The sequence below is a fragment of the Panicum hallii genome, chromosome 3 (genome assembly GCF_002211085.1).
Source record: "Panicum hallii strain FIL2 chromosome 3, PHallii_v3.1, whole genome shotgun sequence".
Taxonomy (NCBI): domain Eukaryota; kingdom Viridiplantae; phylum Streptophyta; class Magnoliopsida; order Poales; family Poaceae; genus Panicum; species Panicum hallii.
In genome coordinates this window covers 64,131,963-64,158,916 of record NC_038044.1, presented here as the reverse complement: position 1 = coordinate 64,158,916, position 26,954 = coordinate 64,131,963, and the positions used below count along the sequence as shown (strand labels likewise).

Here is a 26,954-nt window from a genome sequence, read left to right as displayed (position 1 = left end):
CTTTACCTACCTAGCTAGCTTATTTATACAGCGGATCGGATCCTCCTCAAACACTCCTATTACACCATCTCCAGCAGCAGCTGCGTGCTTGCCTGGCGCTGCCGCGACCACCGTACGTACCCCGGCCGACGCGCGCGGCCATGGAGGCCAACAATAAGCCGAAGCTGGAGGAGGAGCACGGGAAGGCGTACGCCGTCGCCGAGGAAGATGCTGCTACTACCAATCACAAGATGATGATGAAGAAGCACCTCTCCGACGACGACGAGTCCGCCGCCGGCGAGCCGGAGGAGAACTACCGCGGGTGGAAGGCCATGCCTTACGTCATAGGTCAGTGCTCATCGATCTCCATCATATCTATCTCTGCTGCTGCGCGCATCTATCTACTTTTTAATTGTACGTGTACATCCCCTCTGCTATATAATAAGCTCCCTCGTCCCTCGATCGATCGCTCCGTCGATCATCGTCACTCTGTCTCTTTGTTGGTAGACGACGATAGATGCCCGTTGTGATTGATTGATCGAAAATCGATTATTAATTGGCGAGATAGATGCAACATAAAGTAGTCCAGCTTCAGCTAGTACGGAGTTTCCTCGTATAAAAAGTTCCATCCTAGATAATTTTTCATTCTGAAAAATTAAGAATGAAGGAAGGAAGGAAGGAAGGAAGGAAGAGCGGCACAAATTAAGAATGAAGAAGCTCACACATGTCATGGAGAGATGGGCCGGAGAGATTGATCAGCTCTACTTTTTCATCCGCACTTTTTAAAAGAAAAAAATACTACATATATGCAGCGATGTACTAGCAAGGATCGATCGATCGATGTTGACGAAACATGATACTAGCTCATCAAGCAGCGCATATATGCAGTTAGGCTTCAACTACTGTTACATATATATAGCAAATAAAGCGCACAAATAAACAAAGAAAAAGAAAATCAAAACGAACTACAGCTACTGCTAGCACAGCTGTTGTGATGTTAATTATTACCACCTGTACAGTAGTAGCTATCAGTTGATGATCGACCTTCTTTTTGGTCGACACCACCAACAAGACCTCTGTCTGCAGGTTAATGCAACTACCATTTTCGAGGAGTCAAATAATTTTAAATTTAATTAAATTTATACAAAATAATATTGATATTTATATTATAAAATAAGTATAATTAGCTTAATTCTGTACTTATATTTTGACGGAGGGAGTAGTCGTCGACGATGGGTGCAAGAACGCAGCAGACGCCGCACATGCCACTGTCAATATCAGAATGCCCGCTGCCCACCGCCGCCGCCGCCACTGTTGCACAGGCCAACCGTGCCTGCTACGTGGCACCATCATCACTCACTTGCTCAATGATTGATGATGATGCGCAGGGAACGAGACGTGCGAGAAGCTTGGCACCATCGGCACGACGGCCAACCTGCTGGTCTACCTCACCACCGTCTACGGCATGAAGAGCGCCAGCGCCGCCACGCTGCTCAGCCTCTGGGGCGGCACCGTCAACCTCGCCCCCGTCCTCGGCGCCTTCCTCAGCGACTCCTACCTCGGCCGCTACGCCACCATCGCCCTCGCCTCCATCGCCTCCTTCGTCGGCATGATCCTCCTCACCCTCACCGCCGCCGTCCCCTCCCTCCACCCGCACGGCGGCACGGGGCCCTCCGCGTCCCACATGGCCGTGCTCCTCGTCTCCTTCGCGCTGCTCGCCGTCGGGGCCGGCGGCATCCGCCCCTGCAACCTCGCCTTCGGCGCCGACCAGTTCGACCCCCGCACGCCCGCTGGCCGCCGGGGGATCAACAGCTTCTTCAACTGGTACTACTTCACCTTCACCATCGCCATGATGGTCTCCGCCACGGTCATCATCTACCTCCAGAGCAACGTCAGCTGGGCGCTCGGCCTCGCCGTCCCGGCCACGCTCATGGGCCTCTCCTGCGCGCTCTTCTTCATGGGCACGCGCCTCTACGTCCGCGTCCGCCCCGAGGGAAGCCCCTTCACCAGCTTCGCCCAGGTCGTCGTCGCCGCCTACCGCAAGCGCCGCCTCCCGGCGCCCAAGGGCGAGCTCTTCGACCCGCCGCACCGGAGCAGCCTCGTGTCCAAGATCGCCTACACGGACCAGTTCCTTTGCCTGGACAAGGCGGCCGTTCTCACCGCTGAGGACGAGCTCACGGCCGACGGCACCACGGCAGTGAACCCGTGGCGGCTGTGCACGCTGCAGCAGGTGGAGGAGGTCAAATGCCTGGTGCGGCTGCTCCCGGTGTGGTCGTCGGGGATCGTCTACTACATCGTGCTCACCAACCTGGGCAACTACAACGTGCTCCAGGCCATGCAGACGGACCGTCACCTGGGGCGGTCGGGGTTCCAGATCCCGGCGGGCTCCTTCGTGGTGTTCAACATGCTGGCGCTGACGGTGTGGCTCCCCGTGTACGACGGCGTGTTGGTGCCGGTGCTGCAGCGGGTGACGAAGCGCGAGGGCGGCATGACCCAGCTGCAGCGGATGGGCACGGGCCTCGTGCTGTCCATCGCCACCATGCTGGTGGCGGCGGCGGTGGAGCGGCACCGGCGCGCGGCGGGGGACGCCACGTCGTGCTTCGTGCTGGTGCCGCAGCAGATCCTGGCGGGGCTGTCGGAGGCGTTCGCGGTGATCGGGCAGGTGGACCTGTACTACAAGCAGTTCCCGGAGAACATGCGCAGCGTGGCCGGCGCGCTGCTGTTCCTGGGCTTCGCCGCCGCCAGCTACGCCAGCGGGGTGATGGTGACGGTGGTGCACCGGACGACGGGAGGGAGCGACGGGCGGCCGGACTGGCTGACGCAGGACCTCAACCAGGGGCGCGTGGACCTCTACTACCTGGTGATCGCGGGCATGGCCGCCGTGAACCTCGTCTACTTCGTGGCGTGCGCGCGCTGGTACAGGTTCAAGGAGTCGGACTCGGACGCCGCCGCCGCCGTCGAGCTGGAGGAGAAGGACAAGGTCTCTGTTACTGCTGGCGCCGCCGCACCTCCACCTCCAGTATGATCCTCTCCGATGCATGCATGATCGGATCCTCCCTATACTAGTGTCTCGATCGCTTACATTCATTCAAAGGGAAGGGGAATTAAGAAAAGTAGTAAATATATACGTAGGTAAGGTAACAGATAGATAGATAGATAGATGGACAGGCCGGCCGGTTGCAATATAATCGATGGATGGATCCGATGATGTGTTGGTTGTTGATTCCTCTGCCCTGGGTTCATGACCAGAGATGGGTTATATATATGAGCATGAGAGCATGCATGCATCCGTCTGAATTTTGTGGGGAACTAATATGATGGAGAGCATGCACAACGAACATAGCAGCAGATCCTATTCTCTGTTTGTATGTTCGGGTTGGAAAGAAAGAGAGAAAGAAAGAAACAGAGAGTTCGTCGATACATGTGCTCCGATTGTAAAGAAAGAAAGGAAGACATTGTAGGTTTGTTGCTTCCCTAGCCTGTGTATGGAGTGAGTATTCTTCTTCAAGATCACACGCGCGTGCGGAGGAGATTTAATACAGATACAAATACAAATACAAACAAAGCGTAGATCCGATAGATCCCTGGTGAAAAAGCAAGCGACGTTCATGTGAGGACATGCTGAATGAAGCTACTAGCTGGCTAACCGGTTGAACGATGTGTACCGGCCGGCCGGCAACGAGCTGCCATCAGGATCAGGGTTGTCGTGTGTGGATTTGATTCTTCTAACTAGAATGAATGCAGTAGCAGGCACTAGAAGCTAGCTAGGCACCATATAATCTGCACGCTTGACCACACCCCAACATATATTACGACCTTTTTAAGTTTCTAGATAGATACAGATCGATCTCTCTACTTGCATGCACCGTGTGCTGTGTAGTGCAGTGCAATCATCTTTTGCTGAAACAAACGTATAGTACTTGTGTGGTGGCTGAATGAAACTGCTGGAAAGGATCCATGCAACTCCATCATCCATCCATCCATCACTACCTGCCTACAATGATTGTGGATTGGATTTAAACAAAAAAAAAGATATCATCGTCTGTCAGACTGTCACACACATCATATCATAACATATGATATCAATTATCATATATAGGTCATGTCACACGTATCTTTACTACTTTAATTTGTTGGCTAGATGGTTTCATTTTCACTGCCGCTCGCTTTCTTTGAGCATGCAGCACCGTACCGTATCGTAGAATCTTCATTTTGGACGCTTCGGCCAGCCTCTTTTAATTTGTCCCATGCTTGGTTTGAAAAATTCGCTCTCCCTTCACACTGCTGCCCTGTGAAATAAACAAGCAGAGAAACATGCATTTTTCTTCCAAAAAAGCTAGCTAGCTAGCCACCAGGTCCGTCGCCGTCTAAGTACTATATATTCTAAGAACAACTGACGACAGTTTTTCCGGCTAAACTTTTGGATCGGTATGCGTGCATGTAGAGATGGAGATGACGCATGCTGTGTACTGATTTAGAAGCTCGATCACTCTGTCGTCTTCAGGTCAGCTAGTGACATAGTATATATGTAGGTAGCCTGCCTGAAAAGCAGAAACACCGTGCCTTGACTAGAAAATTGTAATATATATAGTATGATCATATATTCTACGTACGTACTCTTCGTTCTTCGTTCGGTCAGATACGTCCTACGTCACTACCGGATTCAGGGGCTTTGCCGAGTGTAACACTTGGCAAAGGGTACTCGGTAAAGATTTCGTCAGCAAAGACGTCTTTGCCGAGTGCTTTTTGTCACTCGGCAAAAGCACTCGGCAAAGAGAAGCACTCGGCAAAATGTAAATCGGAAAAAAATCCAAAAGATGAAATAGGAAAAAAAATTTATCAGGGGAGGCATGCACAGCCAGCTAGTGACCGTACTCTTCGTTCTTCGTTCGGTCAGATACGTCCTACGTCACTACCGGATTCAGGGGCTTTGCCGAGTGTCTGGGACACTCGGCAAAACCCCGATTACACTCGGCAAAGGGTACTCGGCAAAGATTTCGTCGGCAAAGACGTCTTTGCCGAGTGCCTTTTATCGGGCACTCGGCCGAGTGACAAAAAGCACTCGGCAAAGAGAAGCACTCGGCAAAATGTAAATCGGAAAAAAAATTTATCAGGGGAGGCATGCACAGCCAGCTAGTGACCCATCTAATGGGTTGCCCATTTTTTTCAGCAATTTTTCATAAGTTGTCGATGATAGGATTTGAACTCACGACCTTCTGTACACAAACAACTCCCTCTACCACTGCACCATTGAACCACGTGTGTCAACATTACGTTTTTATTCTCCACATATTATAATTAACCGAGTGTAAATTGTTTGTTTGAGATAGTAACTAAATTCAAATGAAAAGTTGTTAACTACAAAGTGGCATAACTTTTCGAGATCTACAACTTTATTTTGGTAGTTTCTTCATCCGAGATTGTTTACAAAATTTGAATTTCAAATTTGAAAACTTCAAACGTATTTTAATATGACACAATGATTTCAAATAAAAAAGTTTTCAACTACAAACTTTCATAACTTTTTGAGATCTGCAACTTTAATTTTTGATGGTTTTTCCATTCAAGATCATTTGCAAAATTCGAATTTTAAATTTTCTATATTCAGATGTAGTTTTTGTTGATAAGATGACTTCAAATTAAAATGTTGCCAACTGTAAAATCTTATAACTTCTCAAGATCTACAAAGTTTATTTTGGTTGTTTTGTCATTTCTTCATCTGACATGATAATTCTAATATTGTTCACAAATCTTATATATGTCTCTTATAGTTTCATAAACTACGAGAGAGATATATATGTTTTGTGAATAAATTTACATTTCTTTTGTCAAATGAAGAAATATCCAAAATAAGAATTGTGCATCTTGACAAGTTATACAACTTTGTAGTTGAAAATATTTTTATTTGAATTAATTTACTACTTCAAAATATGATTTGAAAATTATCTTTGCCGAGTGTCCGAAAAAGGCACTCGGCAAAGACGCCTTTGTCGAGTGCCCGAAAAAAAACACTCGGCAAAATACTTAACACTCGGCAAAGACATATGTATATGTGGGAGTAGCTACAAGCGAGTGTAGAATTTTTTTTCTATATATACATACATATATATAAATCATAAGATATATATACATACATATATAAATATATATATATGTCTTTCTGGTTTTACTTGCTTTGACTGCCCTTCAATTCGGTAGCTAGCTATACTCCAGAATGGCCAGTCGACATCTTTTTAAATATCACGGAAGAGCAAGCAAGCTTACCTTGCAGCCACTCGCACCAGCTGCAAACGAGTAACAGTCAAGTAATGTTCCGGCCAGTACGACGTTGTCACCACGATAATATAATGTGACTGATGATAATGGCATGTCTGAAATCGATGAGGTCTGCTCTGCTCTAGTAGATAGATGAGTGCACGGTAACTATTTTGTCACTTTTCTTTTCACCAAAGACATCCAGTGTAGTCAATGTGTGGATGATATATAGACAGGACAAACGGGAACGGCCTAGCGTCGTTGCCAGATCAGTGCTTGTTTGTGGTGCACTCGAACATGTGACAACTGAAAACTAAGGCCCCTGGGAACGAAGGTCAGGCGGAGGGCTCGGGGACGACCGATGAATCTCCGAAGACGGCGCACAAATGGAGTGTACGGGAGCATCGGGGAGCTGGCGCACCTAGAGCTCAACCTCGACCCCGCCGACCTTTTCGACGTCCACGCCAAGCTGCCGCACTGGCTTCACCACGCCAAGGACAACGAGCTCATCAAGGTCGATGCCCACACCGCCCCCGACCCCAACTTCGCCGCCGCCGTCGGGAGCTTCTGGGTGAAGGTATCCTCCGCCGCTGCCTTTCGCCAAGCACTGGCTGATCTCGGATTGCCGATCCGCGGCAACGCTCTTCCCGCTGTCTTCCTCTTCGTGATGCCGACCATTCCCCTCCGCGATGCTTACCGCGTCGAGGGGATGCCACATGGTCGCGAGAAGCTCCCCGTGCCGGTGGGTATCACCATCGTCAACCCCCTGGATTTGAAGAGCAAAGTTTCCGCCTTCAAGAGTGCCGACGAGCTGCTCACCGACATCAACAAGACAAGAGAAGCGGTGGAATCGCAATTAGCTGAAGTAGCTCAAGAGGCCGCAACCAAACATCAGCAAGCTGCCGAGACTGCGGACGTGTACCGGAACACCAAGATTGCGTACCAGGCAGTACCAGAGGAGAGAGGCGTGTGCCCGCAGCATCTCGACATGCAGGTCGACACTTTGTTGCAAGGGATCTTGCCAATGTGGCCGAGTTAGCCCGTGCGGCTATGGCGGCCAAGTCGAGAGCCTGCTCAAGACGGCGGCCGACCTGGAAGAAGCAATGCATAGTCCTACATTTACATTTATGGGCGCCCGCGACGACTGAGCTCAGCTGTGCCGGAGGGGGCTTGTGTGTTCTTCTAGCACTTGAAGTGCTACTACTTTGCGTTCGTTGACAATGGATCTATCTAGGTTTGTTGTTTCCAGACAATGGATCTATCTATGCACTGTTGTGGTGACAAATCTATCTATGTTTGTTGTTTCGAGTTAATGATGGATTGTTGTCTGTCTATTTCGAGATAATTACTGCACTGTCGTGTCGACAAATCTGTCTATATTATGTCCGTTTCGAGATAATAACGTATCCTTGTGTTGTGGCGACATGCTCTGGATTCAGTCCATCTATGTGTTCCGGCTGGCTGAGCCCATCAGTGCTTGGATATAACTGTGTACCTGTGAATCCAGTGCCTTCTTCCATGAAGCCCACGGTGTTTATTTTTCTTAAGTTGCTTAGCTGAATTTCAACTCCTTGTCCTTGGTTCGGTAACACATCTGCTCTGATCGGGTTTGAGGAGCAGAGCCACACTGCTCCAGAGAAAAAGAGCATTGACAAGGGAGCTAAAATTGTAGAAACATCCATTGATGAATTCAGCAACACTACTGCTACTCACATGACAAGGGACCGATGCTGCAGACACGTAACGCCATCTTGTTTATATCACGACTTATGAACAACAATCCTCAAATCAAGCAGCAATCAAAATAAATCAAGCAGCGATCAAAATAATTCTGGCAAGAAAACGAACTGTCAAATTAGCAAGCCGTGTCTGTATCTCACATGAATATTTCAGCATATACAACCAACAAACTTCAAAGGAAAACGATCATAGTCAGCCACCATGTTTGAGCGATGCAACTACCGGCTTCCATCCAACCCATAGCTACACGCCACCTGCACCATAACCTCCATCTGAAATGGAACAGAACCAAACAAGGTAAGAAAGGAGAAGAAAAATACTGGAGCAATCTAGTATCCAATATTTCATGAAGAAGGATGGATGTGTATCAAAACTTGTGTTGACCGAATTGACAGATCTGGAAGGAAACACAAACTTTTCGCATAATTATAGAGTATATCAACTTAAAGGCCATAAGAAGTGAGTATAAGAATTAATATGTTATTGAATTCTTTGCTAAACAGATACACTTCACCAGGAGTAGAAATGTCAAATCGTTGTCCAGTAACCCACAAAAAGTGAAAAAAGAAACACCTGAACCTCATGGACACTCATTGTCCTGATTAATTGGATGAAACATAAAGGAGGGGACAGAACAGCTTGAACGCAAGATTATATTTTCCAATAGAAGAGCATAAAGATACTGAAAACAACAGAACTTAACAATTGCTGTCTCCATCCACAAATTATATTCACAGAATTCAGGGTCTATGACCCATATCAGACCTCTGTATCCTTCAACATGAGTATACGACGATGCAAATTTAAGGACAGTGTGTTCACCAATGAGCACTAAAACCAAGTATTAACTATGACATTAAAGACGAATAGTAAATAAAGCCACAAATAAGCTGTTTCAACTTATTGAGAAATGTAAAAACAAATTAGGCATCCTACTTACATATCTGATATAAGTTTGACATTTAAGCAGTTCTGATTCAACCTAAGCTGAAAGTGTAGAAATATAATGTCTACTAGCATTTCCAGTGGATATGCTTCAATACAGAATGAAAAGATGAACTTACAGGTGCCATTTGCAGACACTCAGAGTTTTAAAAACAAATAGCACAAACTAGCACATATTCCAAATGCAGAAACAATTAAAAAAAAGGTTGCTGTAAATATTGCAAGACAAAAAAAACCATTACTTATCAATTGATGGTATGCGTAGCTACATAGCACAAGGCAACTTCATGTCTATATTTAGATTGTATGAATTATTCATCATGTACCTGGTGACGTGCTTTGTACTAGGTGTTGGAAGTGGATAATCCTTTAACTTTAGTTTTTTATTGAACAAACCAAATGCTATCAAATCGAACCTTCAGTGCTAACTGGTGCCAATAACATTCCACTCATCCAGGAGAAAGGGCATGCTTTGCAATCTGCTCACAAGCAGAGGAGATAAAACCAAATGCCTACGCAGACAAGAAGGTTCACTCTACTTTCAAACATAACTAACATTTAATGGGGAAGTATCTGAAGTATAAAAAGGAATTTAAGGTGATGCAATTTTGGGTTCCTTGAATCAGATTAGCACAACCAATTAATAAAAAATAAAAAAAATCTTCACTATTTGCTGACATATAACCACGATTGGTGCAAAGAAGAATTTCATTGTATACTAAAGTTGGACTTCCGATTAAATTGAACACATGCATGTCAACTTGGCATAAAAGCCTGTATCAAAGAGCCTCTCCCAGCACTCACGGACCTAATTCTTGATGGCGCAAACTCTCTGGATCCAATCATCTATATGTAGAAGTAAGTGCATGAAAATTTCAGAGAAATAATGAAATAATTTGTTTAGAACAAGTATATTCAATGCCTGAAGTTAAGACTTCTTTTTTACAAAACAGTTCGGAGTTTGAATGAAATGAAGAGCTCAACCAGTGCTGGCAAAAAAAGTTAACTCCGGTTCAGTCTAGCAGATGCAATCACTGATAAAGTAAATAAAGGTTCAGTCCAGGTCAGTATTCATGGCGATACTGACACAATGTACAAATCAATAAAACCCCTGTCTAAGAAGGAATTGAATTTCAGACATCTCTCATCCAGTCGATCAAAAAAAGTGTGATTCTTCAGGCACTCATCAGCTGATATTCGAAATAGAAAAAACAGAATACACTATCCATCAATTATATCCATAAAAAAACGACCAAATTTGAACTTATCGGCTGCTATTTGGAAAACGGAAAAAGAAGGCATTGTCCATCAGTTGTATCAATCAGAACACAAACATGCATAATAAAAACAACTCATTGGCTGCTATTTGGACAAAAAAAAAGGTTTATCCATCAGTTGTATCGAGAAGAACACAAACAAACATGCATAATCAAACTGATGAACACATCAATCCAGCCAAAGTGCATAAACAACAGCAAGAGTACAATCAGTGACTTTTTTTTTGTGAAATTAAACACCAAACTGGAAGGTAAAATAGGGATGATCTCTTCATCTTGAATTTCCTGGGTCAGAGCATAATCCGGCAACCTTCAGGAGGTTTGGCTGGGAGATTCGACGTTGCTGAGGTATGACTGTAATTCCAGGATATCCTACATTGTCACTGTAGCACCTAGACATGATATTGAATGAACTTCACTGCGGGGGCTGCAGGTTGCGCAGAAGAGGACGCTGGGGTTGACGTCGGCTTCGGGACGGTCGGCACCTTCCTCCGGGCCGCGCCGGCGGGGGGCACCGAGCTCGCAGTGTCCTGCGGCGGTGCTAGAGTCGCTGCAGCACGCAATGCCGTGGATGTGCTCGCAGGCGGCGCCGTGGGACGGGAAGGGCGCCGGCAGACTCTGGAGGAGGGGGGAGGTGGCGGCACAATCGCCGGGGAAGGGGACATGGTGGCTGCAGGAGATTCACCGGGCTCCATAAGGGTTTAGGTTGGTACTGGTGCACGGAGCAGGAAGGGAACCGAGGGAGCTCGCAGGAGGAGGAGCGGGCAGCTAGAGGACGGTCGGGAGGGGTAGAGGTCGACGGCAGCGGCGGCGCAATCAACGGGTACAATCTTCTTGCAAAAGATGCAGCAAGAAGTTTGGGTGATGCGATTCCCACAAGACACTACACCTACCCATCAAGGTCTCCTTGGCACAACCATGAGCCGCCAGGTTTGCCTTGCGATTGACATGCACAAGATCAAAAGAGGAAAAGGAGTTACTAAGATTTTGAATATCAGCGATGATCGCCATGATCTCCGACCTCTGCGAAAGCCTGGAGTGCCATAGATCCACGAGTTGGTTGGAATCCGTCTCTCCAATCACCTGCGTCGAGGTCCATCACTGCAACTTCTGAAGCCCACATCTGCATGCTTGTGCTTCTGCAGATAGCACTGAACCCACGCTTGGTAGCCAGGTTCCAGCAGCTGCAATGAAACTCCCCTCACTGTCCCGTGCAATCCTCAGGGAGAAAGGCGGCATCCACATTCAGCTTGATATGGCCTGTCTGGGAAGCCTGCCAGCGCGGGCGAAGGTCGCCGCTGCCTGTCTGGGAAGCCTGGGAGCGATACGATAAGGTTTGCGGGGAGGACAAACTTTCTTATTATCACCTGAATTAGCTCAGCAAATATGCAAGTATACATCGTATGAAAAAAAGTTTATTTGCAGCGTAACATCGTCCTAAGCACAAGTCAAACTAAACCCTACAATCTTCAAAACACTATGGTACACGCCTTGCGGATCTAGGTACTCAGTTGCTTTGCAAGGTCTCCGAGTTAGGGGTTGTTTTTAGATTTGGTGACAAGTTCAATGGGCTAAAGCAGGCTTTTCTCTTATTTAATTTATCCATGCATGCATGAGGGAGAAGTCTCACATCGGCCGCGGTACGTCCCGTTCGCCGCCGCCTCATGGAGAAGCCGGCATTCGTACAGCTTCACGTTGGGGAAGACCAGGCCGACGAGCAACCCGGCGGTGACCCCAGATGCGGCGAGGGCCGAGTCCAACCCTCCGATCCACTCGGCGCTGGGAGGAGAGAGCGAGAGCGAGAGAGAGGTGGGGTCTCTTCTGCAGCTTTTCAAATGGAAAGGGACGGGCTGGTCGCTGGATTATATACCGCGGAGGGGCGGCTGTTGACAGGTGGCACTCTGCACCATCCGGATCATACGCGAGCCGCGCCCGCCCGCCGCGGTGCGCCGGGAGTACCGCGCGTTCTGGCCTTCCTCTACGTGTCGCTGGCGCTCGCCGCGTACCTCCTGGTCGCCTTCGTGTGCACGATGCTCCTCCTCCCCCTCGGCATCGTGAGGCCGCGCTGTTCAAGTTCAACATCAGGAACGCGCCCGAGGCGCAAGCTGACGCGCCGGCTCTGCCCCCGCGAGGGGGGGGGGGGGGGTGGGGGTGGCCGCATCCGCGAAGCCGCGACGGCGGAGGGTGAGAGATTGCTTGCCGCGCTGAGGCCGCCGCCGCGCGGCGAGGACTACAGCATCCTGCAAGGGCTGTGAGCGTGGACATGCTGCTTCTGTTCACGGCGACGGTGTTCGGCGTGGGCGGCACGCTGACGGCCATCGACAACATGGGCCAGATCGGCGAGTCGCTGGGGTACCCGCAGCGCAGCGTCGCCACCTTCGTCTCCCTCATCAGCATCTGGAACTACCTCGGCCGCGTCGCCGCCGGCTTCGCGTCGGAGGCGCTCCTGGCGCGGTACCGCATCCCGCGGCCGCTCCTGGGGGCGGGCGTGCTCCTGCTGACGGTGCCGGGGCACCTGCGGATCGCGTTCGGCGTGCCCGGGTCGCTGTACGCGGCGTCAGTGCTGGTGGGGTTCTGCTTCGGCGCGGCGTACCCGATGATCCTGACTATGTATTTCATGTTTCGTAGTGACAAAAGAGTACAGATAAGAACACTTAGGCTAATTACAAAACTAACTGCACAATACGAATTTATTAAATCTAATTAGTCCATGATTTGTGCTGCAGTAAATATATGCTAATGATGAATTAGTTAGGTTTAATAGATCCATCTCATAAATTAGTCTTCATATTATAATTAGTTTATATCTAATACTTCTAGTTGGTATCAAATATGCAATTCGATGGGACTAAACTTTACTCTCCGAACAACCCCTAAATCTGCTGTCAATGCACGTGGCGTTGGGCATTTTTAACTTAGGGTGTGCTCGTTTCCTGGGGTCTAAAGTTTAGAGGGGTCACATCAAAGAGAATCTTATCATTTATAAGTATTAAATAAAGTCTAATTATAAAACTAATTGCAGAACCCCAGTGCTAATTCGCGAGACGAATCTAATGAGGTATATTAGTCCATGATTAGCGGATGATTACTGTAGCATCACTGTTGCAAATTATGGATTAATTAGGTTCATTAAATTTGTCTCGCGAATTAGCACCCAGCTGTGCAAAAAGTTTTATAAACAGATTTTATTTAATACTTTTAAATAGTAAGATTCTCTTTGATGTGATGGGTCTAAAATTTAGAGGGATGGAAACGAACAGGCCCTTAGTGTGTGTTCGTTTCCTCTTTTCTAAAGTTTAGACCCGTCACATCAAAGAGAATCTTGTTATTTAGAACTGTTAAATAAAATCTGTTTATAAAACTTTTTGCACAGATGGGTGCTAATTCGCGAGACAAATTTAATGAGCCTAATTAATCCATAATTTTGCCACAGTGATGCTACAGTAATCATCCGCTAATCATGGACTAATATACCTCATTACATCCGTCTCGCGAATTAGCCCTGGATTCTGCAATTAGTTTTGTAATTAGACTTTATTTAATACTTCTAAATAACAATATTCTTTTTGATGTGACACTTCTAAACTTTAGATCCTAGGAAACGAACACACCCTTAGAAATTATGCAATTAGTTTTATAATTAGACTTTATTTAATACTTTTAAATGATAATTTTTTTTTAATGTGACACCTCTGATACCAACCAGCAAGACGTCCCGATTGCTGCAGTTCTTGGGCCGGGTCTCCGCCACGCCACCCACGTACACACGCCGTACGTCGTGGCCCGTGCCAACGCGGACCCCATCGCTGACAGATGGGTCCACAGACTGTGGGTCCCGTCACTCAGTGGCCCATGTCACGGAAAGCACGTCCGGCCAGCCTTTTTCTTTTCCGTCAGAGCTCGGACATGGCGCAGCGTAAATTAAAGGCAGGCCCCTCTCTGCAGACTGTACTACTAGCTCAGTCCTCCTCTCGCTCTCTGAGCTCACTCCCACGCACCACTCCATCGCCACTCGCTTCAAACCTCCTCCCTCCCAACCCAGCCCAGCCCAGCCTTCCGGGAAAAGCCAAGAACCCCTCCATCCCCTCCACCAGAGAACCACCATGGACAAGATTGGCAGCAGCTGGAGGAGGAACAAGGGGAGAGGCCGCCATGGGGCGGGCCTGCGCGCCGCCGCCATCACCATGCTCATGCTGGCCACCATCCTCCTTTGCTCCGCGCCCACCATAGCACTCACCCCGGACGGTATTGATTTGCATTGCAATCCCTTGCTGCCACAGTGCCTGCCTGCCTTCTTTCTCATCCGCTTCCTGATTGCTTGCTTCATTAGGCGAGGCCCTGCTCGAGCTCAAGCTGGCCTTCAACGCCACCGCCCAGCGCCTCACCAGCTGGAGGCCCTCCGACCCCAACCCCTGCGGCTGGGAGGGCATCTCCTGCTCCCACCCCGATCTCAGGGTACAATCCATGTGCGTGCCTGTCGCCTGATCTGCATTTCTTCCTTCCCATATATTGTTCCTTCTTCTTCCACTTCCCATTTTATTTTTTTTCTTTTTCCTTTTCTTTTTGCCTCTGCTATTATTTGAATGAAGTATCAAATGTGTGATGATGGCTCGGCTACCGATGCCCTCTTCTTCTTGGATTCCTGCTTATCACCTCCCTCCTTTGTACAGTACCACTCCATCTGACTAGTAGTAATAAGGGATGTGTGTCTTCTTTTTGGATTGGGTGCAGAAATCTCCCATACATGCAGCTCGGGGGCATCATTTCACCCAGCATCGGGAGGCTCGACAAGCTGCAGAGACTGCAAGATTTTCTTCACCATTTTTAGGACCAAATGTTTTTTCTTCTTCTTTTAGGTTAGATGTGAAAATAGAAAAGCACCAATACCAACTGCATTGTCCTTTTCTCTTGGTGCCTGTGCATGTATTCATACTGCCTGTGGATGTCGACGGATGGGCGCACCTTTCCCTTTTCAGAGCTCTGCACCAGAACAGCCTGCATGGCCCAATCCCTGTAGAGATCAAGAACTGCACAGACCTCAGGGCAATGTAAGCTAATACTAGTATGATTTTAGCTAGCTACTAATTTTCATCCAAAAAAATATTAGCAGCTACTCCTAACCAGCTGTTTAGTTTCGTCGATTTTTTCAGCTAACTTGTTAGTCTGTTCAAATGGTTGAACCCTTTTCTTGTGTCTACGTTCAGTTACCTGAGAGCTAACTACCTGCAAGGAGGTATCCCTTCAGAGATTGGCGACCTTGTGCACCTCACAATCTTGTATGCTCCTCGCGCTACCATCTTTCATTGACTGCTTGTGCTTTTACGGTCTTTTGATGAGCTAATAATGTGCTGAAATGAAACTGCAGGGACTTGTCGAGCAACCTGTTGAGGGGTACAATTCCGGCATCCATTGGAAGCCTCACACACCTTCGCTTTCTGTAAGTTTTCAGTGTATTCATCACGCCCGCCCCAACACCACCCACACCCCCCCCCCCCCCCCCCCCCGAAAACCAAATGCTGATGTAAAAGTAAATCTGAGAGAGCTACAATATTTACCATCTCCAGGAACCTGTCCACTAATTTCTTCTCAGGAGAAATCCCAAACGTGGGTGTCCTAGGAACCTTCAAAAGCAGCTCGTAAGCTTTGGTCCCATCACCCTTTGTCCCTTGTTTCATGCGTGCATCCTGTAATAATGTTGGATGCCTGTATTTAATGTTGTTGTGCATTTGTTCACGTGATGCAGGTTCGTTGGAAATCTGGAGCTTTGTGGCTTGCCCATCCAGAGAGCTTGCCGTGGAACACTCGGCTTTCCTGCTGTGCTGCCGCACTCCGATCCACTCTCTTCAGCTGGCAAGTCTTCCATTTCTATTTGATCGCCAGTGTTGAACTCTTTTTCCCCCAATATTGGTGCATGTGTTGGACTAGCTGATGCTGACATTTATTTTTGTTTCAAATAGGTGTTTCTCCTATCAACAACAACAAAACATCACACTTTCTGAATGGCATTGTCATTGGTTCAATGTCAACCTTGGCTGTTGCCTTGATCGCTGTACTCGGATTCTTATGGATTTGCTTGCTGTCCAGGAAGAAGAGCATTGGTGGGAACTATGTAAAGATGGACAAGCAAACTGTTCCTGATGGTAATGATGGTGCCAGCATTTCCTACTGTTCTCCTTGGAAAGAAATAGAATAGAAAGATGAAAATAAACAAAATTGAAAGATGCCGATTGTGGCGACTAAACAGTTGTACACTTTATCCAGACTGACTACAAGAAAACTAATTTTACTTGTTTTGTTGCAATTTAGGTGCAAAGCTTGTGACGTACCAGTGGAACCTTCCATATTCAACAAGCGAGATTATTAGAAGGTTGGAGCTGCTTGATGAAGAGGATGTGGTTGGCTGTGGGGGTTTTGGCACAGTGTACGAAATGGTGATGGATGATGGCACATCATTTGCTGTGAAGAGGATTGACCTTAGCCGCGAAAGCCGTGACAGGACATTCGAGAAGGAGCTAGAGATTTTGGGCAGCATCAGGCATATAAACCTTGTCAACCTGCGAGGCTACTGCCGGCTCCCCACAGCGAAGCTACTCATATATGATTTTGTGGAGCTGGGCAGCTTGGATTGCTACCTTCATGGTAAGGATGCCCACCATGATACATCTCTTGGCAATTTTTTGATGCCTGATTGCTTACGTGCTGTGTCACCTATGGCAGGAGATGAACAAGAGGACCAGCCTTTGAACTGGAACGCACGTATGAAGATTGCCCTAGGCTCGGCTCGAGGTCTGGCGTATCTGCACCATGATTGCTCGCCTGGGATTGTGCATGGGGATATCAAAGCCAGTAATATCCTTCTGGATAGAAGCTTGGAGCCTCGTGTATCTGATTTTGGCCTTGAAAGGCTTCTTGTGGATAATGGTGCGCATGTCACCACTGTTGTGGCTGGCACTTTTGGATACCTAGCACCAGGTACTAGTCTTCCTAATCAGACACTGCAATTTAGATAGTTTTACAATGCAAAAAGAAAAAAAAAACTCTACTCCGCACTTCAGTGACAAAAACTGCTAGCTAGGAGTACAGAAAGGCAACTGAAACTGGACCTTGTAGCTGTATGCTGGTAACTCAAAGTAACAAGACCACCAGTGAAACAAACAAGTTTGTATTTATATTTGAATGTTACTAGACATCCAATGCTTTCTAACATAGAAGATATAGAAACGGTTGGATCTCCCTACTAGTTGAGCAGCACTGATTCGGGTTACTTTGACTTTGGGTGACAGAGTACCTGCAGAATGGGCACGCTACTGAGAAATCAGATGTGTATAGCTTTGGAGTGCTTCTGCTGGAGCTGGTGACTGGAAAGAGGCCAACCGATGCATGCTTCATCAAGAAGGGACTGAACATTGTTGGCTGGGTATGTACTGGACTGCTGCTTACTGGTTGTAGTTGTAGTTGTAGTTGTAGCTGGCAACGACCAAAAGGCCATCTGAACTCCTAAAATTCTACCTACCCCGTTTTTGCAGCTCAACACCCTAACTGGGGAACACCGGCTCGAGGACATCATCGATGAGAGATGCGGAGATGTGGAGGTTGAAGCCGTGGAAGCCATTCTGGACATCGCCGCGATGTGCACGGACGCCGACCCCGGGCAGCGGCCATCGATGAGCGCTGTCCTGAAGATGCTGGAGGAGGAGATCCTCTCTCCCTGCATGAGCGAGTTGTGCTACGAGCAGCACCTGGAGCTCTGAGCTGAAGAAGTAGTATACTGCTAGCTTGCTACTGGAGCAACTTGATGGGATGAGAGTTGTGTGTGCTGGGAGAAGCACAAGTTTTGTAGATACGTGATGATGAACCGTGTAGGTGTGATGGTGGACAAGTGCAGATTCTCGTCTTTTTTTTTTGGGTGCTCAGTCAAACGCAAGTGAAAGTGGTTCTTGGCACAGAACCAGCAACCTACTGAGCATGTTCCTTTGTACATAGAGATGATGTTTTTTTTTCCTTTTGCCTTTTGTCTTTCTGGTGGTCATTTTCTGATCAACGGCTGGGTAAGGTTAGCCCACTCTGATTACAATGCAAAATTGACATGTTGTTGAAGCAAAGAGGGAGGAGGTCAGGAGATGGAATGTACAGGACAATGATGAGCTGTTTCGGATGCAACATGCAAGTAGAGAATAATGTAGGTGCATAAGTTTAATCTGATAAGGGGATCAGTATTTGGTGAGCATCATGAGCATGTCAGAGTGTGTGGCTTGCCTCCAGATGAAAACCTATACTGACAGTGGTGGGAGCTTCGACGGCAATAAGACTAGAATACCATCGTCCATCGGATTGCTCATCCTCCAACATTTTTTTTTGATGAGGTTCATCTTCCGATATTTAGTAGTGCTCGACAGCCCTTGGTTGCTTGGGTGGAGAGTTGTAAAGGAAGGGTGGGTGGTGCGCTCGAGACAAGGAGGCGTTAGGCTATCTCCAGCGATATCCTCCAAATCTCATCCTTTATTTCCATCCTCCATATTAACTTCATTCTCTATACCAAATTTTACTCCAACAACGTCCTCTATTTCCATCCTCTATACCCCACAATTTTTTTTTATCATTTCCACCCCTGCCCGCCGCCGCGCGCCTCCTCCTCCACCGCCTCCCCTGCCCCGCCTCCCCTGCCCCGCCCGCCGCCGCGCCTCCTCCTCCACCGCCCGTGCCTCCCCCGCCGCGCGCCTCCCCCGCCTCCCTTGCCCGCGCGCCTCCCCCGCCTCCCCTGCCCGCGCGCCTCCTCCTCCTCCGCCGCGCGCCTCCCCCGCCTCCCCTGCCCCGCCCGCCGCCGCGTGCCTCCTCCTCCACCGCCCGCGCCTCCCCCGCCTCCCCTGCCCGCGCGCCTCCTCCTCCACCGCCCGCGCGCCTCCCCCGCCTCCCCTGCCCGCGCGCCTCCTCCTCCTCCGCCGCGCGCCTCCCCCGCCTCCCCTGCCCCGCCCGCCGCCGCGCGCCTCCTCCTCCACCGCCCGCGCCTCCCCCGCCTCCCCTGCCCGCGCGCCTCCCCTGCCTCCCCTGCCCGCGCGCCTCCTCCTCCTCCGCCGCGCGCCTCCCCCGCCTCCCCTGCCCCGCCCGCCGCCGCGCGCCTCCTCCTCCACCGCCCGCGCCTCCCCCGCCTCCCCTGCCCGCGCGCCTCCTCCTCCTCCGCCGCGCGCCTCCCCCGCCTCCCCTGCCCCGCCCGCCGCCGCGCGCCTCCTCCTCCACCGCCCGCGCCTCCCCCGCCTCCCCTGCCCCGCCCGCCGCCGCGCGCCTCCTCCTCCACCGCCCGCGCCTCCCCCGCCTCCCCTGCCGCAACGCCGAACGGTGCCGCCAGCTCGCGCGCCCCGCCCCGCCCCGCGCCGTCCCGCCGTCGGCCCGCCCCGCGTCGCCGCCCCGCAGCCGCCCCGTGCCGCCCCGCGCCGCCCCGCAGCCGCCCCGCAGCCGCCGGCGGCCCGTGCGCCCCGCCCCGCGCCGAGCCGTCCCGCCGGCCCGCGCGCCCCGCCCCGCCCCGCGCCGTCCCGCCGCCGGCCTGCGCGCCCCGCCCCGCCCCGAGCCGTCCCGCGCCGCCCCGCCGCCCCCCGCCCCGCCCCGCGCCGCCGCCCCGCAGCCGCCCCGCAGCCGCCCCGCCGCCGCCCCGCCGCCGCCCCGCCCCGCGCGGAAGGGGCTGCTGGAGGGCCGGGATGGAGGACGCCCGCGCGCCTTCCTCTGTGCGGGACGCAGGCCTCATCCTCCATTTTACCGCACGCGGTAGAGGATGGCGCTGGAACAATACAGGAGGAACAGTAGCCTCCATAGTACAGAACAGGATGTTTTACAGGACTGCGGTGGAGATAGCCTTATTGGACACTCTCTGCTTCAGGGTTTTTCTCCGCAACAAAAAAAAAACTCTGGTTCAGGTCCACGGAATCACACGAGTGACTAGCAATTAAAGTGTCACACGGTTCAAAACCGTGCGACAGTACGAAATCTTCAAAATAAATTCACACTTAGATCTTCAAATCAAAAGGATGGATTGATTGGGGATTCGGATTGGGATTGGAGTGATCCATGGATGTCCTAGTAGTTTGATTGATCCTTCTTCTTCACATCGTCAACGGACGACATGGGGCGCGGCGGTCGCAGCTCTGGTGGTACGCAACGCATCTAACTAACATCTCTCTCTCTCTCTGCCTATCATGCGTATCACTAGATCATCAGTAGTAATTCGTGCCCGATTGATTGATTGATTAATTTGCATGCAGGAGGGGGACGCCGATCGTCGTCTTCCGCTCCCCGTGCCAAGGCTCCGGCGCCGCGCGCCGCTGCTGCTCCCAGTAAGGCCGCCGGCGGCGCTCCGGCTCCCGCCCCTGCCGCCGGATCGTCGGTCGTCGGCTCCGCCTTGGGCCACGTGGCGTCAGCCATCACCGACGGGTGGCTGTGGGGCGCCGGGTCGGCTATGGCGCACGGGGCCATGGATGCTGTCCTCGGCCCTCGTAAGTTCGAGATCGAGCACACGACGGCGGCTCACCTCCAGGCAGCTGTGGCGGCGGCGCCGGGAGGACCGTGCGACATCCATGCACAGGCCTTCCAAGATGTACGTACGTACGTACGTTTATATATATACGGCCGTATCTATATATCTATATACTATTAAAATAATAATATTGGCATTGGCATGCATGCAGTGCATGACGGCAGCGACATCAGCCGGTGCCAGTTCTACGTCGACGTCCTCAACGATCGCCGCCGCCGGGGACAGGTCGCCATCGTCGAGGCATCAGGATAGATAGCCTCTTCTTCTGTGCCGACCCGTATGGATTATTGAACAGCTACTACCGCCATTCATCATCCACGCTAGTTAATCACAATCAATTAATAATTGTAATTCTTGATTTGCTGGGGCCGGAAAAGCTACCATATATCTAGTTGGGATCAACAAACTTTACTTATTGGTTTTCTTGAAGTCAAGCTTTAATTTACTTGCCCAAAAATAAAATCGCATGCGTGATGATGATTGTTACAGTTACAGTTACAGTAGGGGGGTTAGTTTGGATCGTGATGTGATTGCAAGTTGCTAACGATGGAGTGGAATGGAAAAAAGTTGGTTCGTTGGTGCGTGCTGCCCCCATGTACTCTAGGCAAGTACAACTCCCTGGTACCACCTCCTCACCAGTCGACATTGCTTTTCGCTGGGCATGCATGCACCACAGTGGAATTAATTATTGCTGAGCACACGTACATGCATCCAAATAGAGTAGTCGTTGGCTCGTTGCTCGTGCCGGAATCAAGCCGCATGAGATGGAATAAACTAGTACATGCTGATATTTTGTTCTCTAGTTGGTCATAGTCAGATCTGCGTTTTTTTCCTTGAAATCAAGACCAACAAGCTACGAACCGGGTCCTATAAAAACTAGTAATCTTATCATGTACGTTTCAATTGATTAAGCTGTTACCATGTTATTGGAAGCATAAACTTAGATTCAACTTGCAGCCTCTCCCAAAAGGAAAAGTGAACACCCATTTTTGTGTTAACTGTTCATAAGTTACAGGTTTTGCCTAATTGCATAAGGCTAATGCAAGCAATGTGACAGATATCATTATAGCTGGCCATTCGGGCCGCCCGGCACGGCACGGCCCGGGCCCGACTCGGCCCGGCACGATTAGGCCCGGCCTGCATGCCAAGGCCTCGGCCTAGGCACGGCACGGGAGACTTTTAGCCGTGTCGGGCCGGCCCGACGGCCCAATTGGCCCGTTAAGCACTGCAACACGAGGAGGACCCGATCCGGCCGCGCCACCGCGCGAGGAGAAGCTTGGCGACGGCGCTGGAAGCGGCATGGAGAGCGGAGGGAAGGAGCGGGCAGCGCCGGCCGCCACGGCGTGAGGAGGAGGAGAGGGGGCGGCGCGAGAAGGAGAGGAGGTGGCAGCGCCGCCGCAGCGCGGGGGAGACAAGGTGGCCCATCGGCCGCGGTTCGGGAGGAGAGGAGGGGACAACCCCGGTCGCGGTGCCAATGGAGGGCAATAGCCGCAGCCGCGTGGAGAGAGGGGTGGCGGCCGCCGCGGCCCGGAGGAGGAGACAACGCCGCCGGTGGCCCGGAGGAGGTGGGGGTGGCGCTAGCTGCCGGCGGAGAGAGGGGCGGCGTGAAGATGGCAGAGGGAGGGGTGGCAGCTGCTAGGAGAGGAAAAGGCGGCAGACTGGCTGCTAAGGTTTGGAAAAATTGTATTATATATATATATGGGCTGATGTGTAGCAATCGAGCTGAGATCGAACCAACCATCTAATCGGACCGTGCTGTGCTAGCCCATGGGCTAAGGGAGCGGCCAGGCACGTGTTGTCGATCGAAACCCACCGGCGAGCAATGACAGGCGACACGAGGAGCCGGGAGGCTTCCGGGACTGCTGGTGGGCCCCGGTCCGTCGGTCAACGGCCCGAGATCCGGCACACGTCCTGACTACGAAGTCGCTAGGCGTACCACCTGACCTTGTACCTGATCAGGAAGGTGTTATGTGTTAGTTTCCTGCATACACAGACACATATAAACATTAGTCCGAGCCGTGATCGGCTCATCGAATGTTTTCCGGTATCGGCTGTAAAGAGCCGATTGTGTTCAATACCGGATCGGATCTATAAATAAAGCAAATATAAATGATAATAGGATAAATCTTACTCTATAAACATTAAGTTAATCCAATCTACGACGGTTAAAGCCTTCACTACGCAAATCGGAACATCCTACACGTGATTGAGCCTAACCAATACAAAAGGTAACGAGACAACAAATTAAACAGAGGCCTAAAAACAAACTAAAAAGCCGATTCCCGGAACAATCCCTTTTTAAGCTATCATAAGATACCAAATATACTGCCGGATCTTTCAACTCGTTTGCAGGGCCTAATTACGCAGATATTAAACTAAATCTCTGATAATCAAAGATTAACCATAGTAGATTGGATCTACTTAAACAAGAACAAAGCAAGGTGCTGTCCTCAGACCCGAGCTCGGGCACAATGATAGCTGAACGCTCATAGGTAACAGGCAAAGCACGATTAAAGTATGGAAAAACTAATGTTACTCTATACACGTCAGGATAACTAGTGTTACTCGCCATCAACAATGCTTCAGAACGAGAAACACAAAAAGTGAACAAGCAAGGACGATGCTGCCCCGATCACGCAGGGCGTGATCGGGGCTGCACGGCACTTACCCGAGAAACCCTAGAACAGGGGAGGCGAAGCGCCGAGAGTTGTTGATGAATGATTCTGATCTCTTATTGTTTACCTAAGATACATATTTATAGTCCGTAGACTTTGTTTTCCTAACCAATCCTAACCAAACACGACACAAATCTCAACTATCTCTATCTAAACTGTTTAAATATACATACCTATCTAGATACACGGCCATCATGGGCCCAAAACACCTGTACAGGGTCCGATCCGCAAGCCTATTATAACTATCTTTCAAACCCATCTTGCTCCACGGCCCACTTTCCGACCTGCCTAAATTATGGCGATAACATATGCCCCCCTGGTTTTGGCAATGATAATTCCGAAACCATTTTCTCTTTTAATCGCCATGTCTTTTCAACTTCTGAGACCCGTACAGGCGTGCCTCTTCAACTTCCAGAGGATGTGACTGCTCTGCATCAAGCTCCTTGGAAACCGTTATAGTGCCAATTCACCTTCCGCTTTGCCTTTATAAACCTACCCCCGGCAACTTTCTTAATCGTCTTTTTTTTTTAACCATTGGCATCCACATCTACCCCAACCTTTCTTCCTCTTGCAATGGCTTCTTCCTCTTCCTCTGCCTCCTCCACCATTTCCTTTGAGTTTGGATCCTCCCGAGAGCCTAGCCCAGAATCTGATCCGGTAGCCGCCTACGAGATCCTTGCCCCCCTGCATTGGGATGCAGAGGAATGGGATTTCCACTCCTGGTCAGAGGATGATGAGTCCCTGACCGACGTTGAGGACCTCCTGCCACTCCTTGGTGACGAGATGGAAGAAGATGATGAAGACGATGCATCTTGGGAAGAAGAGCTCTCAGCTTCGGAAGAAAGAGCCGATTCTTCTTCAACCAGGGAGGATTCGGCAACAGGAAACTTCCTCCTCGGCGGGTCATCAGAAGACGACGACAAGGATGACAAAGAAACCAAAGACGACGGCAGCTTCACCAATAGCAGCAGTGGAGACGATGATAGTGACGAGAAGAGCAGCGGCGACAGCAGCGACACTAGCAAAGCCCCACCAGCCAAGCGCCGCAAGACCTCCGGTGTCTATTGGTAGTGAACTATAGCACCAAGCCGATAAATCGGCTCTAGGAGCAATCGGCTCCCCTTTTGTACTTACTCCCTTATTGTGAATAATATCTTCTTTTTAATCGCAACGGTCTATCAAGGACCGATGGCAACGCATCGGTCCCCTTTCTCCAGATATGCCGATCCGGACCCGAACCGGTTCTTAATTTCACTTTATTTTCCGCCTGAATCCAGATCCCTCTCCAGAATAGATCTCTGACGATTCTTCAAATCCAGGTTTCTTTCCAACCCCTTTGTTCATAAACCCTAGCCACAAGAACTCATCCCTAAGTCGGAGAACACACACTCAATCTTGCGCCGCCAACCCTAGATCCATTCCCCGAGTCCTCGACTTCATCAAGGTTACCGATGGCAGAGTCTTCGAACACTGACGCGAATGTCTTTGGTCTGAAGGTAAAACTCCGACCTCTGTTAATTTACTGCAGTAATCATAAGATTCCTTGCGCTATTAAATGACCTTTTTTCGATTTTACTTTTTCCTTTCGTGGGTTTCTTCAGGCTTCCGATATCCTCTTTCCGCATCCTTCTTTCCCCAATTCTTTCTGTCTTGGGCCCCGTTCTCACGAGAAACCCATAGATCTAATTTCTTGCGAGGCTAGTCGAATCCTATTTGTGAACCAAAACATAGATCTAGACTCTTGGTCCGACAGCCTTCGTGCCTGGCCGAATCCTCCCGAGGGCTGGGTAACTTGGTATAACAGAGTGGCAAACACCTACCAGCCTACATGGGAATCCATAGGGATAGCTGATGCTCTGTCTCTCTCTCTCTCTTTCTCCTCTTGAAAAGGATGAGAATCTCTTGAAGACCATCGGCTATTTTTGGTCCGATGCCTTGAACTGTTTTCTCTTTGGTCATGGTCCGATGACCCCAACTCTTCTGGACGTGATGATGAGCACTGGTTTGGACATTGCATCATCCTATCCTTCTGCTTATAGATTATCTGAAGTCCCTTTCAAACTATCTTCCAAAGCAGAATGCACGAATTGGGGCGCATATCTGAATCAACATCAAAAAACCAAAGGCCCTGTAACAGAGAAAGAACACACAACTTTCTTGCATCTTTGGCTAGAACACTTTCTCTTCTGTGGTCCTTCACTTGCCCCAACCAAGAACTATCTTCCTCTGGCGTATGAGCTGGCCGAAGGTCATACTATTGGCCTTGGTAAATTATTCCTTGTAGAAATTTACAGATACGTTCATGTGATGTCCTTGAGACTTTTTTCCTAGAAAAAACTTAGGACTGGTGGTCCCTGGTGGTTCATCCAGCTGTGGGCTCACCTTTACTTTCAAGATTTCATCCCGAACTTCCCCTCTTTGGCCAATAATTCCTTCCCAGACCAAAGTGGGAGGCAAATCCGATGCACCAGTTTCGGCCAGACCTTGTACAGTCTCCCTGGTGGTAAATTGAATCCTTCAGACACCTCACAATGGTTTAAGATTTTTTACAAGGGCCTGGACAACCCAACTTTCCTCCCTTATGCTGAGTCTGAAATCTTTGAGAGTCCAGCCACATTCCGATTAGCTGACTTCGCCGATGATATTGACACCCGGCGTCTGTACTCCATCATGATTCGCCTTGCCTCCTCCCAGTCGGCATGAGCACTTCTAACCGAATTATCAAATCAGGATACGAGTTTTACCAGCCGGCAATTTGGTCTTGGGCAAGTGCCTCCACACTTCCTCCTTCACCATTTGTGTGACACCCTGAAAATCTCCAAATTTAATCTACGCGTTAGAGTGTTTCGACCAAAAACTTATCCGTCGTGAAACCCTAACCCTAACCGGATCGATGTTCCGTCCCGCACCGCTCGGTGGCTTATCACTCACGCGAGACCGCCCGCCGTGATTGGCGTCGACGCGACTCCCTTTCTTTTCTCTCTCCTCGCGCGAATGCCGCGCGCGCGTGGCCGACCGGTCGCAGCCGCCGCCGCGATTGGCGCCGACGCGTTTTCCTTTCCCCCCCTCGCTGTTCTCCCCGCACTGCGTGCGTGCGTCGCGCGCGCGAATTCCGCCGGCACGCGTCATTTTTTTTCTTCTCCCCATTGTCTTTTCTTTTCCTTCCCTTTCTTCCTTTCCCATTTGTTTTTTCCCTTTTTTTTTCTTCTTTTCCATTTTCCCTTCTCTTTTCCTTTCTTCCCTTTTCTCTTATTTTCCCCCTTCTTCTTTTCCTTCCTTTCCTCCTCTTCTCCCTGTTCCTCCCTCCTTCCCCCTGCTTCCGAGCACCGCACGGCCGTGCGCCGGCCCTGTGCGCCGCGCACGCGCCCTGCCCGGCCCTGCGACGCGCGCGTCCACCCGTGCCCACGCGCGCGCCCGCGCGTGCACCGCGTGCCGTGCCGACCGCCGCGCCGCCCGTCGCTTGCACGCGCACGGCCAAGCCACGATGCCGCGCCGCCCGCCGCGCCACCCGTCGCCACCGCCGCGCGCGCTGCCGCTCCCCTGCCCCTGTGCCGCACCGCA

General features: G+C 50.2%; 2 protein-coding genes across 2 annotated transcripts; both read left to right on the top strand.

Annotated features, from left to right (window-relative positions):
- On the top strand, positions 1-3,294 carry LOC112887501 (protein NRT1/ PTR FAMILY 2.9-like). Its single transcript, XM_025953682.1, has 2 exons — positions 1-327; positions 1,368-3,294. The coding sequence occupies exons 1-2, from the start codon at positions 141-143 to the stop codon at positions 3,002-3,004; spliced, it is 1,824 nt and encodes a 607-aa protein (XP_025809467.1). The 5' UTR covers positions 1-140; the 3' UTR covers positions 3,005-3,294.
- A 10,888-nt stretch (positions 3,295-14,182) lies between these two features.
- Positions 14,183-18,201, top strand: LOC112886440 (LRR receptor-like serine/threonine-protein kinase FEI 1). The gene is made up of 12 exons (XM_025952343.1): positions 14,183-14,441; positions 14,527-14,662; positions 15,173-15,244; positions 15,401-15,472; positions 15,562-15,633; positions 15,761-15,832; positions 15,940-16,046; positions 16,154-16,336; positions 16,503-16,835; positions 16,914-17,168; positions 17,480-17,613; positions 17,723-18,201. Exons 1-12 carry the CDS (start codon positions 14,300-14,302, stop codon positions 17,945-17,947), a joined length of 1,803 nt encoding a protein of 600 aa, XP_025808128.1. The 5' UTR covers positions 14,183-14,299; the 3' UTR covers positions 17,948-18,201.
- Positions 18,202-26,954: the final 8,753 nt, after the last annotated feature.

Coding starts and splice junctions, on each gene's coding strand:
- LOC112886440 (XM_025952343.1), top strand. CDS start 14,300: ATGGACAAGATTGGCAGCAGCTGGAGGAGGAACAAGGGGAGAGGCCGC. Junction 14,663..15,172: donor GATCTCAGGGTACAATCCAT/GTGCGTGCCTGT, acceptor TTCCCTTTTCAG/AGCTCTGCACCAGAACAGCC. Junction 17,614..17,722: donor GACTGAACATTGTTGGCTGG/GTATGTACTGGA, acceptor CCGTTTTTGCAG/CTCAACACCCTAACTGGGGA.
- LOC112887501 (XM_025953682.1), top strand. CDS start 141: ATGGAGGCCAACAATAAGCCGAAGCTGGAGGAGGAGCACGGGAAGGCG. Junction 328..1,367: donor GGCCATGCCTTACGTCATAG/GTCAGTGCTCAT, acceptor GATGATGCGCAG/GGAACGAGACGTGCGAGAAG.